This window comes from Anas platyrhynchos, chromosome 20 (assembly GCF_047663525.1).
Source record: "Anas platyrhynchos isolate ZD024472 breed Pekin duck chromosome 20, IASCAAS_PekinDuck_T2T, whole genome shotgun sequence".
Lineage (NCBI taxonomy): Eukaryota > Metazoa > Chordata > Aves > Anseriformes > Anatidae > Anas > Anas platyrhynchos.
Genome location: NC_092606.1, coordinates 4,857,586 through 4,872,514, shown reverse-complemented (window position 1 = coordinate 4,872,514; position 14,929 = coordinate 4,857,586). Strand labels below are relative to the sequence as shown.

Here is a 14,929-nt window from a genome sequence, read left to right as displayed (position 1 = left end):
GCTGCTCCAGGGAGAGGTGCCGGGGGCGGTCAGGACACCAAAAAGGGTCCCCGTGGGCACCCAGGTGGTGCCGAGATGGAGCAGCGGCCACCGTCGCCCTCCCACCACCCGCAGCAGCCCCCCCCCAGGACACATTTGCCGGCACCATCAGCGGTGGGAACCCCCCCGGATACCCCTGAAGCAGAGAGCGCGGTGTCAGAGCTGATTGGGTTGGACCCGGTCCTGAGTGACCACTTGTTAAGAAATTTGGGGAGCAGGGGGGGGGTCACAGGAGATGCTGGAGCAGAAAGGAGAGAGGAGGGGGTGACAGTGCCCCCGGGGGCGTCCCCGCTACCTCCTTGTAGCGCTCCAGCTCCTGGGCGAAGGTGCGCTGGTGGAAGAGGAGCTGCAGGCGCTCCTGGGCGTAGTTGTGGCACAGCTCCTCGAAGGTGGCCCCGCGGCTCTGCCCCGCCACCTCGGGGTTCTGCGCCCCGGGGGTGTCCACCACCGTCACCGAGCACACTGAGTGCTGGCTGGACTTGAGCGCCCTGCGGGGGACACAAGCGGGGTGGGTGGGTGCTGACCGACCTCCCCCGGCACCCCCCACCCCAAATCCCGTCGTGTACCTGTTGAGGAGGGAGATGAGGAGGGTGAAGAGCTCCGAGTACAATCCCGAGGCCATGCCCTCCAGGCACTCCAGCGCCGTCAGCTTGGGACCTGGCGGAGGGGACGGCTGCGCCCTGAGTGTCCCCAACCAGGCGTCCCCCCCGGGGGCCACCCGCCCCTCCCCGCGCCCTACCTGTGCCGTCGCCCATGCCCTGCTCCTCGGGGCCCTGTCGGAAGGAGGTGGAGCGCTGCAGCGTGCCCTTGGGCTGGTGCTTGAAGATGGAGGAGGAGAGCTCCTCCAGGCTGCAGCCCAGCAGGTAGGCGGCCTTCTGAGCCCACTCGTGCCGCGCAAACTGCTTCCTCCCGGCTGAGGGGGGAAAAAAGGAGGCTCAGCGCCGGCTGTCCCACGTTTGGGGCTCTCCTGGTGCACCCCGGCTGGTCACTGGGTCCCCCACGGTGGGATGGGGACAGGGGTGGCACACAAAAGCCAACCCCGAGGCGGGGACGCTGTGCACGGCTGGCGCAGCGTGATCCCAGGGCTTGCACGTGGCCAGCACCAAGAGGAAAATTTTGGGGCTCGATTCGAGGAGATGGGGGGTAAGTGGCTTCGCCTCCCTGCAAGGCTGAGCCATGCTGGGAGATGGGGACGCCCCTCTCCATCACTGCCCCCCGCTCTGACAGGGACAGACCGCGGCTGCCGGACACGGACACACGGACACAGGGTGGGGAAGGGAGGTGGGAGCGGGTTAATGGGGACACGGAGGGGGGGACACGAGAATGGGACGGGACAGGGAAGCCAGAGCCGCGCGGAGAACAGGACTTTACCTTCGTCGGCGTCTGCATTGCAAAAGGGCAGCATGCACCATGCGAACAGAGACAGGGGTTAGCAACACCGGCACGCGGCAGCGCGGGCACGCGACGCGGGGACGCCCTCCTGCCAAAACCCCACATGCACCGAACCTGGTTCCTAACCCCCCCCCGACCCCCTGAGCACCGCCACGGCGAGATGTGAGATGCTAAGACCCGCTGTGGGGTCTGCCCCTGCCCCACAGCAAGCACCACAGGCACCAGATCGAGCCCCAGGAAAAAGGGGGCTGGGGTGGCCGAGCTGGTGCTGAGCATCCCCAGAGATGCAGGGAAGGCACCGGGAGCAGGATTTGGGCTGGGATGCTCCCCCCCTCAAGGCAGGATTTGGGGATGCTCCCCCTGAGCAGGATTTGGGGATCCCCCAGCCCCTCGCAGAGGCTCCTGCACCAGCCGTGCGTCCCTGCAGCGGTGCTGCAGCGGGGCCCTGCTGCCCTCTAGTGCCTCGAAGCGCCCCTGGGAGCACGCTGTGCCCGCCGAGCACCCAAAACCCGCTCCAAAACGTGGCACAAATGGGGCTCTCTGCCCATTTCCATCTTGATTCCCTCCCCCAAGCTGCTGAACCCCTCGATCCAAGCCTCCTGCGAGCATGCAGAGCCCAGGGCAGGCAGCAGAGGGGGCTTCCAGCACCTCGGGGGTAACACAAGACCCCCAGCGGGGAGAAGAGCAGCTGCAGAGGCACCCTGAGCCCCCCAGCAGTGGAGAGGTGAACCAGTGCCATCAGGGCGAGCCCACGGTGCACTCCTGTGCTGGGTTGCCAAGAGGTAACCCCAGGGCTACCAGAGCCCAGCCCGGGGCTACTCCCAGCACACCAGCAGCACCCCAAGCCCCTTCTTAGCCCCCAGACCACCACCAAGCCCGGAGCAGAGCCCTGCATGGCTCCAATTACCAGCTCCATCTGCCAGTGGCTCTGTGGGAGGACAGGGGAGGGAACGGCGTTAGGTGGGGGGGACGACATGTGTGCGCCCCCCATGCTCCCTTGTCCCCAGCCACAAAACTCCCTGATGTGACAGGGACGGTGCCAGGGTCTCGCTCTGGTGGTGCCCGGGGTGTTTGATCCCTGCTGGCTGGGAGCTACCCGGCTCGCCCCGACCAAGGGGACAAATCCAGGTGTCACGGAGCACCCAGAGCACTGCCCGTCAGCTTGCACAACCCCAAAAGCCCCCCTAGAGCCTGTCTGCAAGGCGCAGAGGTGCCAGCATCAATCTGGACCCCGACCAGCCAGCAGACCTGAGCTCTGCTGATCAACGCGTCCCAGCCCCGTTACCTTTGGTGGCTCCGGCAGCCCCCAGGTGACAAATGGCCCCCAGGACGAGCCAGAAGGCTTTCTGCTCATCGCCGGAGATGCCCATCACCTTCATGGCAGCCTGCAGCTTGTTGAACTGCTGGGCTGCCTTCTGCTTCTCCTCGGGCTGCGGAGAGCAACGGGAGCCATTGGCACAGGGTGACTGCTCCCGGTGCCTCTGGCCAGGCCACGAGCACCCAGAGGGGCTGGGGACCAGCAGAAGTCCCCCTGCCCGCAGGGACAGGGCCACCCTGGCTCTCCCATCTCCTTCCCCAAGCCCCCACCCCCCTGCAGCCCCCTGCCCAGCCCCGCAGCAGGCAGGACCTTGGCGAGGGGCACGATGCCGAAGACGTTGTTCTCCGCCAGGTGGTTGAAGTGGAGCTCAGTCCTGTTGGGGGAAACACCACCCAGGTTGGTCCCCGAGGTGCCGGGAGACCCCCAAGACCCCCGTGCCGGGGCCAGGCTCACCGCAGGGCGCTGTCGGGGCAGGCCAGCAGGTAGTAGAAGACGTTGAAGGTGGCCTCGTTGGCAGGGCGCCGGGCGACACGCAGCTTCTCCAGCAGCAGCGTCTGGGAGAGGTCAGGGGGGTTGGGAACCATCCTCGAGGGCCAAGCTCCCACCAAGACCCCCCAGCCCCAGCCTCATCCTTGCTGCCAGCCCAGGATCCTTTTCCCTGGGCTCCCAAGGAGACGTGGAGGTCTCCTGGCCCTGCTGCAGTAAGGCAAACACCCACGCAAACCCTGAGCATCTCTCCTGGGGGCGCAGGGCTCGATCAGCAGGTGCACTGGAGCACGAAGTGGCTCTGTTGCATTTTAAGGGCTGCTGTTATCACCCCGACTGGCTGCAAACAAAGCCACGAGCTCGACGCTTGGCTGCGAACACGGCCTGGCTGGCAGGAGCGGGTTAGAAAGGAGAGCTGGCAGGAGAAAACGCCCTCGGGACGGACCGGCTCCTGCGCCGAGGGGGCCACCCCGGCCCCTCACCTGTACGGAGGCGGACGCCACCTGCCCAGCCTGGTCGAAGTCCAGGGAGATGATCTGGGAGAAGCGCGTGGCGTTGCCGTTCATGCTGGTGCTGCTATTGCCAAAAGCCTCCAGGACGGTGTAGAGAGCCTGCCACTTCTCCGCTGCGAGGAAACAAGCGGGGCGGTGGGGTGCGCGTGGCCGGCGGCGTGCACGCGGCGAGACGAGTGAGAGAGCAGCACCGTGACCGCGAAGCGAGGGGCGTGAGGAGGTGGCAGGGGGCCCCGAGGCGAGCACTCACCGGAGAAGACCTTGCCGGTGCTGCCGGCGATGGTGGCGAGGTACTGGACGAGGTGCTGGCAGTTGGTGGTCTTGCCGCTGCCGCTGGCGCCCAGCAGCACGACCGCCTGGTCCTGGCGGCTCATCAGCATGCTGCGGTACGCAGCCTGGGCCACGGCGTAGATGTGCGGGGACGTGTCCTCCCTGCGGCACCCCTTGAACATGTGCATGACCTGGGGGGACAAACGGGGGACGCTCAGCACCCTGCGGCCCTGCAGGAGCACCTCTGAAGGGTGACACAGCTCCGGTGCCACCAGCGTGCGCCACCGTCCCCCCCACCCCGGTGTCACCTTCTCGGAGTACATGGAGGGGGAGCTCAGCGGGTTGATGACGACCATGGTGGGGCCGGCGTAGGTGTGGATGAGGTTGCCGCCGTAGCGCTGCCGCAGCGTGTGCAGGACGCTGGACTCGTTGAGGTAGAGGAGGCTGGCCAGGTCCTCCACGCGGTCGCAGGATGGAGGGTTCGCCTGGGAGCGGGGCCGGGGGTCAGGCGGGGAACGGGGGTCCCCACCGCCCCGCGGCCCCCCATCCCGCGGCCCTACCTTCTCCACGTCGTCCTCCTCCACCTCCAGGACGGCTCCGTCGTGGTCCAGCTTCACCTTCACCTTGCCCTCGGGCAGGGCGCTGGCCTCCTCCGGCCGCAGCTGGCTGCCTGCGAGGGCACACGGGGCTCAGCGGGGCCGTGCCGGGCACCCCCACGGCCTGGCCTGACCCCAACTCACCCAAGGAGAAGCCATCCTTGTGCACCAGCCACACTTTGTCGGTCTCATACCAAGCCTCCTCGGCAGCTATCTGCTCCTCTGTCTTGGCCTGTGAGACAGGGGGACGTGGGGCTGGAGGGAGCGTGGCGCCATGCCACCTTCCATGAGCCCTGAGCCCTCCCGAAACGTGTCCCCAACTTGTCTGCTGTCCCGGGGACCCCAGAGGGTTTGGAGCTGCAGAGCCCCCCTGTCCCTGACACAGCCGGGGGAAGACACAAAGCCACAATGACCCTGGGATGCAGTCACCACACACAACCCTGGCTGTGCTCCCGAACTGCAGCCCCGGCACCCACGGCACCCCCGTGCCACTCGTGTAGCCGTGCTGGGACACAGGGACACGTGGCGTGCTGTGGGGACGCAGGACATGCTGCAGGGACACAGGACATGCCGTGGGAACATGACGCAGGGACACAGGACACAGCACAGCAGTGGCACAGTCCCACGGGGATGGGTAAGGTCGGGCTGGCACAGCCGGCACGTGGGGGACGTCCCCGCTACCCGCGAGCAGGGCGAGCCCCGGAGCCAAACCTGAGCTGCAGCAGGGACGGGGCCAAAGGGGGCTGCCAGGACATCGTCCACTTGTCCCTATCGAGGCCGAGAGATGGGGCGTGAGGGCGAGAAGGGCCACGCTCTGCCCCGCAGCGAGCACGGGAAGCGGTGGGGGAAGCGAGCGGAGGCGTGCGGCGAAGCGCGGCCACCTTGGAGCCCCCGGCCACGCGGACACCGCAGCTGGGACAGCTCTGCCAGCACAGCAGCAGCTCCAGCACAGTGCTGGACATGCACGGAGCTGGGAAGGTGGCCATGAGGCTGGGTGGCCAAGCTCCCAGCGCAGGTTGGGGGTGAGGACACAGCCCCCGGGGCTGGAGGTGGCTGTGCCATGCGCCTGGGATACTCTGGTGCATGCCCAGCGAGTGCCAGCGCAGGGACACGCGGGGAACCAGGGCACTGTCCCCCCTCCTCCACCTCTCCCTGATGCTCACCGGCCCTTCAGCCTGGCTCTGCCCTTTCCCTGCCCGCTGGAAGCCCCTGCCCTCCCCAGCCAGGCTGAGAGCCACCGTCCTCCTGCCACCTCCACTGACAGCAGCCGGGGTGCCTGGCTCTCCACCGCGTGCCCCAGCACGGCCACGGGGAGCCCGGAGCTGCAACAAGTGAGCCCGGGGAGAGGCACCCAGCCCCGGCCGTGCCCTGCTGGCTCGGCTTGCTGTGACCGAGGGAGCGCGATGAAGACGCAGGGCCACCCTGGCCACTCTCTGCAGCAGCCCTGGGTGGGGAAAGCCTTACGCTCCAGCACGAGGCGCGGGCGCAGACACCAGCCCAGCGGCAGACAGAGGACAGCGGGAGGTTGCCAGTGGAAGCAGAGAGCTCCTGAGGACAGGGGTACGGTACCTGGCTGGGTGCCGGGGCGGAGGCTGCGGGGTCCAGCTGACAGCAGCGAGGGAGGAGGAGAGAAAGAAAAGAGGGGTAAGAGGCAGAGAGCAGCAACAGCACCGCGACACCCCACGGGGCCCCGGCATGGCCAAAACCCCCCAAGACATCGCCCCAGCTGGCACAGCCGTGCTCGGGCTGCAGCGGGGACACCGACACAGGGACATGGCACGGCGCTGCGGGCACCGCAGCTCCCCACGGCCACGCACGTTGCTCGGGGCAGCGATCACCAAACCCAGAAGCCAGCGGCACCCAGAGCGGGGCCACGGGGCTGGCGGCCACAAGCGGCGGTGCAAACACCAAGGGAGAGCACACGGCGTGGACGGGGCAGCGTCCCCATCCAGCACCGGGCACCGGGCCACGCACAATCACCAAATTCCCACCCCCCTCCCCGAATTACAGAAGCCGTGAAGATCCTCTCCAGCCGGCGCTGCGCCTCTTCCGACGGGCTCAGCTGGGGAGCGGGGCCGGGGGCAGCCTGGAGGCAGAGCACCGTTAGCAGCGGGCTGGCTGGCACCGGCACGTCGCCGGCACGGGGGACATCACGGGTGCTTTTTTTTGGCCCTGAAGCCCACGGACACCACGCAGGGCACCTCCCTTGCGCAGACCCTACAGCGCCCTGCCCACCTGCACCTGTGCTGGGGCACCCGCAGGCACCCAGCACTGCCCTGGACAGCCCTGGCAGGCCCCTGGCACCACAAATCCCGGGTCCCTGCTCCCACGCACCTGCTGGGGGGGTCCCAGGGTGGTTTTCGCGGGGGTCTGTCGCTTCTCGCCGGGCTGCTGCTTCTTCTCCACACGAGCAGGGTGGGGAGACAAGGGGCAGCGTGATGCGGTGGCCATCACCCACCCGGCCGCACCAAAAAGTGACCCCCGCCCGGCACCACACACCCCAAAAACACCCCAAAACCACTGCAAACCATGCTGGTGAGCTCACACCATGCTCCGCCGTGCGGGACGAGGCGTCCCTGCGGGTCGTGCCGCACACCCACGCCGGGTTAGAGCCGTGCACACAGCGGTACCTTGTGCCTCTCCAGGGCGGTGGGCTTGGGGGCGGGTGCCTTTGGCGGCTCCGCTTTGCCTCCCGAAGGCTGCGCCAGAGGCTCCGGCTTGGCTTTGGCACCCGGGGACACAGATGGCTTTGTGTCCCCCGCAGCAGGTGGGGAGCCTGGTGCAGAGGCTCCTTTGCCTCCCGAGGGCCCGGGGGACTTCTCCTCTCGCCTGTCTCCCAGCCGGAGCCGCGGGCGGTGCTCTTTGGTTTTGCCCTTGGCCATGAGGGTTTTGAGCCCCGCTGAGATCTCATCTTTGGGCTCCGGCTTGGCGGGGGCGGCCGGCACAGCGGGGGGCGGTGGTGGGGGCGCAGGGGGACCTGGCTCCTCTTTTCTGGGGGGTGGCACGGGCTCGGGAGACTTGACGTCTCGCGCCGGCTCCCTGGCACCGCCGGCATCCTCCCCCGGCAGGACTTTGCGCACCACCTTGCGCACCACCCGCACCACCCTGCGGCGGGACAGGCCCTGCCCGTCGTCCCCCTGCGCCTCGGTGCCCGCTGCGGGACCCTCGGGCCCGTTGGCGGCCCCGTTCAGCACCGGCTCCGGGCTCTTCCCTGTCCCCGGGGGCGGTTCGGGGCTCTTCGGGGGCTCAGGTTTTGGGGGTGCGGGTGCCGCATCCTTCGCGGCGCTCGGGCTCTCTGGCTGCAGCCACAAAGATAGGGGTGGGTTAGAGGAGGTCTGACGGTGCTGTGCCCACTCTGAACCCCTGTGCTGCGGGATGTGGCTGTGCTGGGCAGCTTGGGCTGGTGCCTGGGGTCCCAGCACGGCTCCTGGCCAGATTTCAGGCACCATAGGATGCGTGTCGGAGACATCCAGACATCCAGTCCCCTCCCTGAACCATCCTACAGCTCCCTGCGGTCACTCAGAGCAAGCACCGAGCCTCTGTCCTGCTGGGCTCTGCAGGACAGGGACGAGTCCTGGTGAGCCAGAGGGTCAAAAATTGCTGTGACCTACAGCCGGGCACCCCTGCGGCTAGGTGCCAGCTCCCACCACCACCAAAACCACCCGAACCCCGCACGCTGCCCTACACCAGCTCCAGGAGGGGGGACGCTGAGCCCACGACCCTCTCAGGAGGTGCCACCACACCGCAGCCAAGGGCGAGCCCCATCCTGGCACAGAGCCCCCATCCCCGTGCCCTGCAGCACTTACAGCCCCGTCCTCCTTCCCGGGTCTTTTCACAGCTAAGGCTTTGTCCTCGTCCTTAACCTGAGGGTCAGACAAACAAGAGGGGCGAGTTTCAGCCGCCGCGGGGGGACGCGGCGACCCGGTGGGCTCGGTGCCGGCCGCCTGCTCCGGCAGCACCATGGGGAAAGGCACGCAGCCCGGCGCCCTCCGTGCTTCGGGGGGAGGAAGCCTTTGTGTGAGCAGGTGAAAGAGCCCAAATTTGCAGCCCGCTGCTGAGCACGAGGCCTCGGTCCAGCCCGAGGACGGCACCAGCTGAGAAAAGGGGGCGAAGCTCCGAGGCGCGCCCCGCAAACCCCAAAACGTGGCGCAGCCCCGCTCCCTGCAGCAGGAGGGGCTGCGTTGGCAGCTGGTGAGCGAGCTGGTAAATAAAGCCCCTTCGCTCCTCCCCGCGCGGGCTTCTGGCTTTTCGCACGTTGCTCAACTTAGCTCTGACAGCTGAGCTAAACACAGCGCTGAGCAACAGGCAAGGTGCGCGGGGGGGAAAGCGATCCCGCCCGCCGCCACCCTGGCGGCACGGCGCACGGAGGTGGCACCAGCTCGGCTCTCTGGGCTCTCTGGGCTCAGCACTGCCAATTTGGGGTGTCCTGGGTGGCGATGTCGAGCATGAGGGGGTTCACACCGTGTTAGGGGAGGCACCAGCCAGGTGGTTAGTGTGTTAGTGGGTGCATTCGTGGCCGCAGCCATGCAGTGACGGGGTGTGGGGCGGCTGCCTGTTTGCTCAGCGTGGCACGAGGGCAGCTCGAGGGCCACTTGATGTGCCGGAGGGGGGAATTTTGGCCCCCCGGGAGCGCTGCTCTGGATGCGGCACACGTGCTGGGCAAAGGGGGGGAGCTGGTGGGCACCGTGGGGTGCGAGCACACGCGAGCAAGACTTCCCTTCTGCTCCCAGAACGCAAAGCGGGATGAGAAGGCCATGGCGATGTCTCATGGAGCCGCAGCCCTGGCTGGGGGAGAGAGGGAGAGGTGAGAGGGAAGGCTCGGGGGTCTCAGGACCCTGAGCTGACCCAGCCCCATGCAGCCTCCGAGCAGACGGAGCCTGTAGGAACCGCTCGGGGACAGGCACAGAACTCATTGTGCAAAAAAAGCCCCTTTGCTCATACGGCAGCACTGTGCCCAATTTTCCCCCCATGCCGGGCCAGCCCGCTGCAGTAAGCAGCTGCGGGGTGAGGGAAGGGATATTTTCTGCCCTGGGCACGCACTCGGCACGCCGGGGGGGCTATTCTGAGCCTGACCCCGTGCCAGCAGCCGGGCAGACCAAGCAGGGACCCAGTGGGGTCTCCGAAACCCAGCGGGGCCAATCCTGCGCTGCCCATGGGGGGTCCACAAAGCACCACCCCTGACAATAAAGGGCGCAGAGGAGCACCCAAACCACCCGTTTGGGGGCACAGCACCCTGCTCCCCCCATCCCCAGCACCTAGGCCCCCTCCCACCCACCGAGACACGGGGGTCTGGGCACAAACCTGCCCACGGAGCCCCCAAATCCTCTGCCCCCGGTGCCCTCCCCTCCATGCCGCACGGCACCAGCACCAGGGTCCCCTGCCACAAGCAGCCCTCGGCCACCACGGCAGCTCCCATCCCACCAAGGGGGTGGCCCCCACGCGTCCCCCTCGGGGTCCCCCCCAGCCGTGCCGGGGTCCCCACCTTACCGCGGGGCCGGCAGCGGGGTTCCCGGTGGGACGAGCAGGGCTCAGGGTGGTGGGAGAGGCGCGCGGCGGCGCGGGGACAGCTGGGCTGATAGGGCCACCCTAAAAATAGCCGAGGAATGCGAGGGCCCCGGCGGCGCGCGCAGCAGGCGGAGGGCGCACGGGGGGGAAGCTCGGGCAGCGGGGGCCTCTTCGCCGCTGGAGGAAGTGATGTGGGCCCGCGGCAGGCTGGCGCCGCGGGGGGGAAGCGTCCGGCCCCCCCTCATGTCCCACTGCCCGCCCCTGTGGAGCGGGATCTGTGTGCCGAGGAGTGGGGTCGGGTGCTCCCGCACTCCCCGTGGCCCCGCTGCTGCTTGCTGGGGGTGAGCGGCGGAGAGCGTTGCTTTGCCAAGAGCGTGGCAGCCCCCCGAAATGCTACCGGGGGTGGAGAGCCCTGTGCACCCTGGGGGGTGGCACAGGGGGGCTGTCACCGTGCCGGTGGGACAGGGATGAGGGTCAGCACCCTGCTTATACCACGCCAGTCCAGCCACCCCCAGCACGGTGTCACGGCCCCCGTATGGCCGCGTCCACTGCAAAGCTCCCTCCGAGCACCGAGGTCTCCCCGGAGGCACGGGACCGGCACCGAGGGCGAGTGAGGCCGGGGCCTCCCCACACGGTGCGTGCCGGGAAGGGGCCGGCAGCAGGGAGCAGAGCGAACCAGCAGCACCACAGAAACTGCCCCAAACCTCGAGGAGATGCGTGGTGAGGGCAGCGAGCACGGGGCACGGGCACGGCGGGGATCCCAGGTGTGCCCACCCTGGGGACACACACACACGGCCCTGCCTGAGGCCACGTCCCTTCTGACCCCACAGGGCAGCCCCAAACCTTCCCCACTTGCCTCTCTTGGGGCACAGAGCAGGGACAGGTGACTGAAACGCCCTTGGCATTGCTGCCGTGACGTGGTGGAGGGTGCTGGAAGGAGGAATCACATCGGGGCACTGCAAATCCCACAGCCCCAACCCCACAGCCCCCAGCACCTCCCCACCACTCCGCTTTGGGGACCACACGCGTCCCACCGCCACGTCCACCCATGTCCCAGCACCCCGGTGGGACACTGGGCGCAGCAAGGAGCTGGCAGCCAGCTGCACCACGGCACGTCAGCCGTGCGCCCCGGGTGCCGGCGGGCGAGCAAAGGCCAGCGCAGGGCAACCAGGGCACGCGGGGCGCGCCGGCACGGCCGCCGGATGCCTGTGGTCTGGCTGAAGTGCTGGAGAGGTCGGGCGCGTTTCTGGAATATTTCTGCCCCACCAGAGCCGGACGGCGCATGCCTGGGCCCTGCCCGAGGAATTTCGAGGGTAAATAAATAAATAGGAGCGTGGAGCCCAGCCAGATCGGCTGCCCAGCGCCGGGAGCGCGGCTGGGATGTGGTGGGGCTTTCCCCCGCTCCCCATCAAAGTGCTGTGCCACCAGCCAGACCCCACGAACCTCACAGAGTGATTGGGGCTGCCCAAAGCACCCCAAGCATCGCACCCTCTGCCTCCTGGCTCCAGCACGTGTCCCCACCTCGGGGACAGGCAGAGGGACAGGGGCAGCTCGGTGGGGGCCCCTCCGTGGAGGGGTTAAACCCCGGCACCTTCCCTGCTCCAGCCGGGGAGGGGCTCCCAGAGCAACAGCCCAAAATATGCCTATAATTTCCTGTTTCAAAAAGGATCATTTTTATTTAAATTAGGACCAGAAGCATTCCAGGGAGCTTAGCTGGGCCTGGGGGAGAGCCGGGCCTCCCTGCGCGCGCCGGCACCTTGCACGGCCCCCGGCTGCACCCGCTGCCTGCCCCAGCTCCCCGGCACGGCCGCTGGCACCAGCTCCACCTGCAAAGCCATGGAGTGTCCCCCCGTGTCCCTGCTGAGGGTCAAGGGTCCCCAGCGAGGACACAGGACGAGCTCATGTGGAGAGGTGCCCCTACCCCGAGCCAGAGAAAATGGACAGGGAGCACGGGGCCGGCAGGGCTGGGGATGGCGGTGGGGAGCTGGCTGCAGCCCAGGCGCCCGCCCCGTTACGCTGCATATCCTGAAGATAAGCAGCGGTCTGTGGTCAGCACACGGGACGGCTCCTTTCCAGGAACTGCTCCTGCCATGATTTATGATTTATGCTTTAACCCCTTGCAGGCACTGACCCCGCAGCGCCGGGCACGGCCTGGTCGCAGCACAAAGGGAAGGGCACCGCTGTTACCGAGCACAGCGCGCCCACCGCAGAGCCCTGACAGCCTCCCCTCGGCTTTCTGGTGGCTTTTTGGAAAAGTGAAACCCGGAGAGGCATGGGGGAGGCAGGGAGAGGGCAGGCAGAGAGCTCTCCTTGTGCTCTCCATGCACAGTGGGAGCAGATAGCCGCTGCCAGCGCCCGCCACGAGGCCATATGCTGCGGCATCTCCCCCGCAGCCCCGGCTGCTCCAAGGGCACTGGCATTTCCTCCTTCCCCTCCCCAGCCCCAGCACTGCGTTTTTGGTGCCACAAGCACCTCACCAGCCCCTACGTGCTTACATCAAACATGCACCTGCACCCACAGTGGCGTGCTGCAGCAAGAGTGGCAGCCACAGGCAGGCAGCCGTGCCCCTCAGCCCCCAGCCCAAGCCTCTTGGGGCTGTCCTGGAGCCAGCAGTGCCCTGAGCAGCTCTCCAGAGCTGGCCACGCTGCAGGGCTCCAAGGAGGAGCTGCTGGAAAGCCAGCACCCAGATTCGGTGCAGGCTCCACCCTGCAGCACTGGCACCTGCCTGGGGAGCTCAAGGAGCAGCCTCCCCACACCACGGCCACCAGCGACACGGTGGGGACAGGCCCAGCTCTGCAGGGTCTCAGCATCCAGGGAACCAGCTGGAAGCTGGCCGGGGTGATGGTTAGCCCGCGGCAGGGTCAGCGGAGCCAGCGGCACACGCGGAAGATGTGGGTCACGCAGCCATTAAGTTTCTATTTATACAGCACCAGCCACGCACATCGGGCTCTGCAAACTTTCCGTCTCCCCATGGCACTGCACGCCGCGCCGCCCCCACCGTACCCTCCTGCAGCCAGGAGGGGAATCTCATCACTCCCCTCCTGCAAAGCTTCACAAGTTTCCCCCCGAGCTCCTTTCCCTGCCAAACCTCACTCCTCCCTGGGAGGAGAGGCAGGGGGAGGTGGGCACGGGGGGCTTTGGGGTTGGTAGGCATCGTGCTGCGTCCCAGCGCTGGCACGGATGCTTTGCCTTCACTTATACCTGGGTCAACGCACAGGCTTTCCAAAGGAGAGCCTTTCCAGAGCCCTTCCAGCAGGAGAAAGGCCAAAACCAGCCTCACGTTGAGCATTTTGGGGCCAAAACCCACCAGTATGAACTCACGAGCCAGCTGCAGACTCCTTCCTCAGCAGCATCCTGCCTCCCGGAGCGCAGCAGGCATCGCCCCCGCATCCTCGCCACAGCCGCCCGCTCCTCCCTGCGCTTGCTGCAGCCGGGAGCAGCTGCAACGCCCGCTGCTTCCCACGCCCTGTGCCAACCCAAACACCCGCCGCGAGGACGGTGGCGGCCGGCAGAAACCCGGGGGCACCAGCCGGGTGGCAGGGACGCCGCTACTCACATCCCAGGTGGCGCGGCGCGTCCCCTCGCCGCCCCGCAGCCAGCAGCGGCTCAGCTCGCTCAGCTCCAGGATGGGCTGCACCTTCAGCTGCACCGTCTCCCCCGACTGCCGGATCATCTCCACGATCTCATCCCGGGATTTGCTCTCCACGTTTCTCCCGTTGATCTCCACCAGCCGATCGCCCGGCACTAGCCCCAGCGCCAAATCCTTGGTGCCGGCACCGGGTTCGGCGAAGTGCACGACGCGCCGGTACACCTGCCCATCGGGGGCACGGTCCAGCATGGTGGTGCGGCGCAGGGAGAAGCCGAAATCGCCGGTGTTGCGCCTCTGCAGCTCCAGCTGCCGCGGCACGGGGGGCTGCGGGGGCACCAGGGCGGGCAGCCGCAGGTCTGCGGGGAATCTCTTGCCCACCAGCTCCGGCACCCGGGCTCGAAAGGAGGTGGCAGGGGGGGTACGGGGGTGTCCCGGGGGCGTCCCGTGCTTGGCGAGCTGAGCCTCCAGCGTGCGCACCTCCACCTGCGGGGAGGGGGCTGCCGAGTGCTCAGAGGGGGTGGAGGTCTCCGAGGCGCTCTCGTCCCGGCTCTTCTGCGAGAAGGAGAAGCGTTTGACGATCATCTGCGAGTTCTGCTTGGCCAGCGAGCCGAACTTGGCCGCCCGCTGCAGCACCGAGCCCTTGAAGTTGGCGTCGTCCACCTTGAGGTCGTCGCTGGAGCTGGCCGTGCTCAGGTGGCCCGAGTCCAAGATGACGCTGCCCCGGTTGCTGTCGGAGTCGATGTCGGTGAGGTGCAGGTCGGAGCCGCTGGCCACCTTGATGGGGATGGGGTTGGAGATCTCCAGGCGCGCCTTGGAGTCCCGCTTGGAGGCGCGGTTGAGGTTGAAGAAGCCCCTGCGCATGCTCATCTCCTCCAGGCTCTTGAGCTCGGCCGCCGACATCCGCTCCTTCTTCTCCTTCTTTTCCTTCTTCTCCTTCCGCGCCCCATCCTTCTCTTTGTCCTTCTTCATCAGGTTGAACATGGTGGAGGGGGGCTCGGGGCGCGCTCGCCCCCGCGGCAGGGTGCTGCTGGGGGCGCTGCTCACGGCACGGCCGCCTGCCTGCGGAACGACACACGGACACGGTCAGACCACGGCCAGCACCGACCCCGTGTCCCCACAGGGTCACCTGCTGCCACCCCCAGCCCAGGCCACGTCTGGGATGCCCCAAAATGAGAGCAGAGACCCCCACAGACCCCTCAGGCAGTTTGGGAGCCGCACAGGC

The 14,929-nt window shown here is 67.7% G+C and overlaps 1 protein-coding gene across 14 annotated transcripts in view; it reads right to left on the bottom strand.

Annotated features, from left to right (window-relative positions):
- MYO18A (myosin XVIIIA) overlaps window positions 1-14,688 on the bottom strand; it is a 31,487-nt gene extending 16,799 nt beyond the window's left edge. For 3 of the 14 annotated variants that reach the window (XM_072026094.1, XM_072026088.1, XM_072026084.1), the window contains exons 1-17: window positions 13,675-14,688; window positions 6,948-7,010; window positions 6,622-6,699; window positions 6,078-6,218; window positions 5,325-5,381; window positions 4,758-4,845; window positions 4,578-4,687; window positions 4,326-4,502; window positions 3,998-4,208; window positions 3,718-3,860; window positions 3,203-3,303; window positions 3,059-3,122; window positions 2,717-2,861; window positions 1,411-1,422; window positions 779-952; window positions 606-696; window positions 335-527 (exon numbers count right to left, since the gene is read on the bottom strand). In XM_072026094.1, coding sequence (XP_071882195.1) covers window positions 335-527; window positions 606-696; window positions 779-952; window positions 1,411-1,422; window positions 2,717-2,861; window positions 3,059-3,122; window positions 3,203-3,303; window positions 3,718-3,860; window positions 3,998-4,208; window positions 4,326-4,502; window positions 4,578-4,687; window positions 4,758-4,845; window positions 5,325-5,381; window positions 6,078-6,218; window positions 6,622-6,699; window positions 6,948-7,010; window positions 13,675-14,688 — 2,862 coding nt within the window. The other 11 variants (XM_072026085.1, XM_072026087.1, XM_072026092.1 and 8 more) reach the window with 10 other exon arrangements.
- Between the last annotated feature and the right edge of the window lie 241 nt (window positions 14,689-14,929).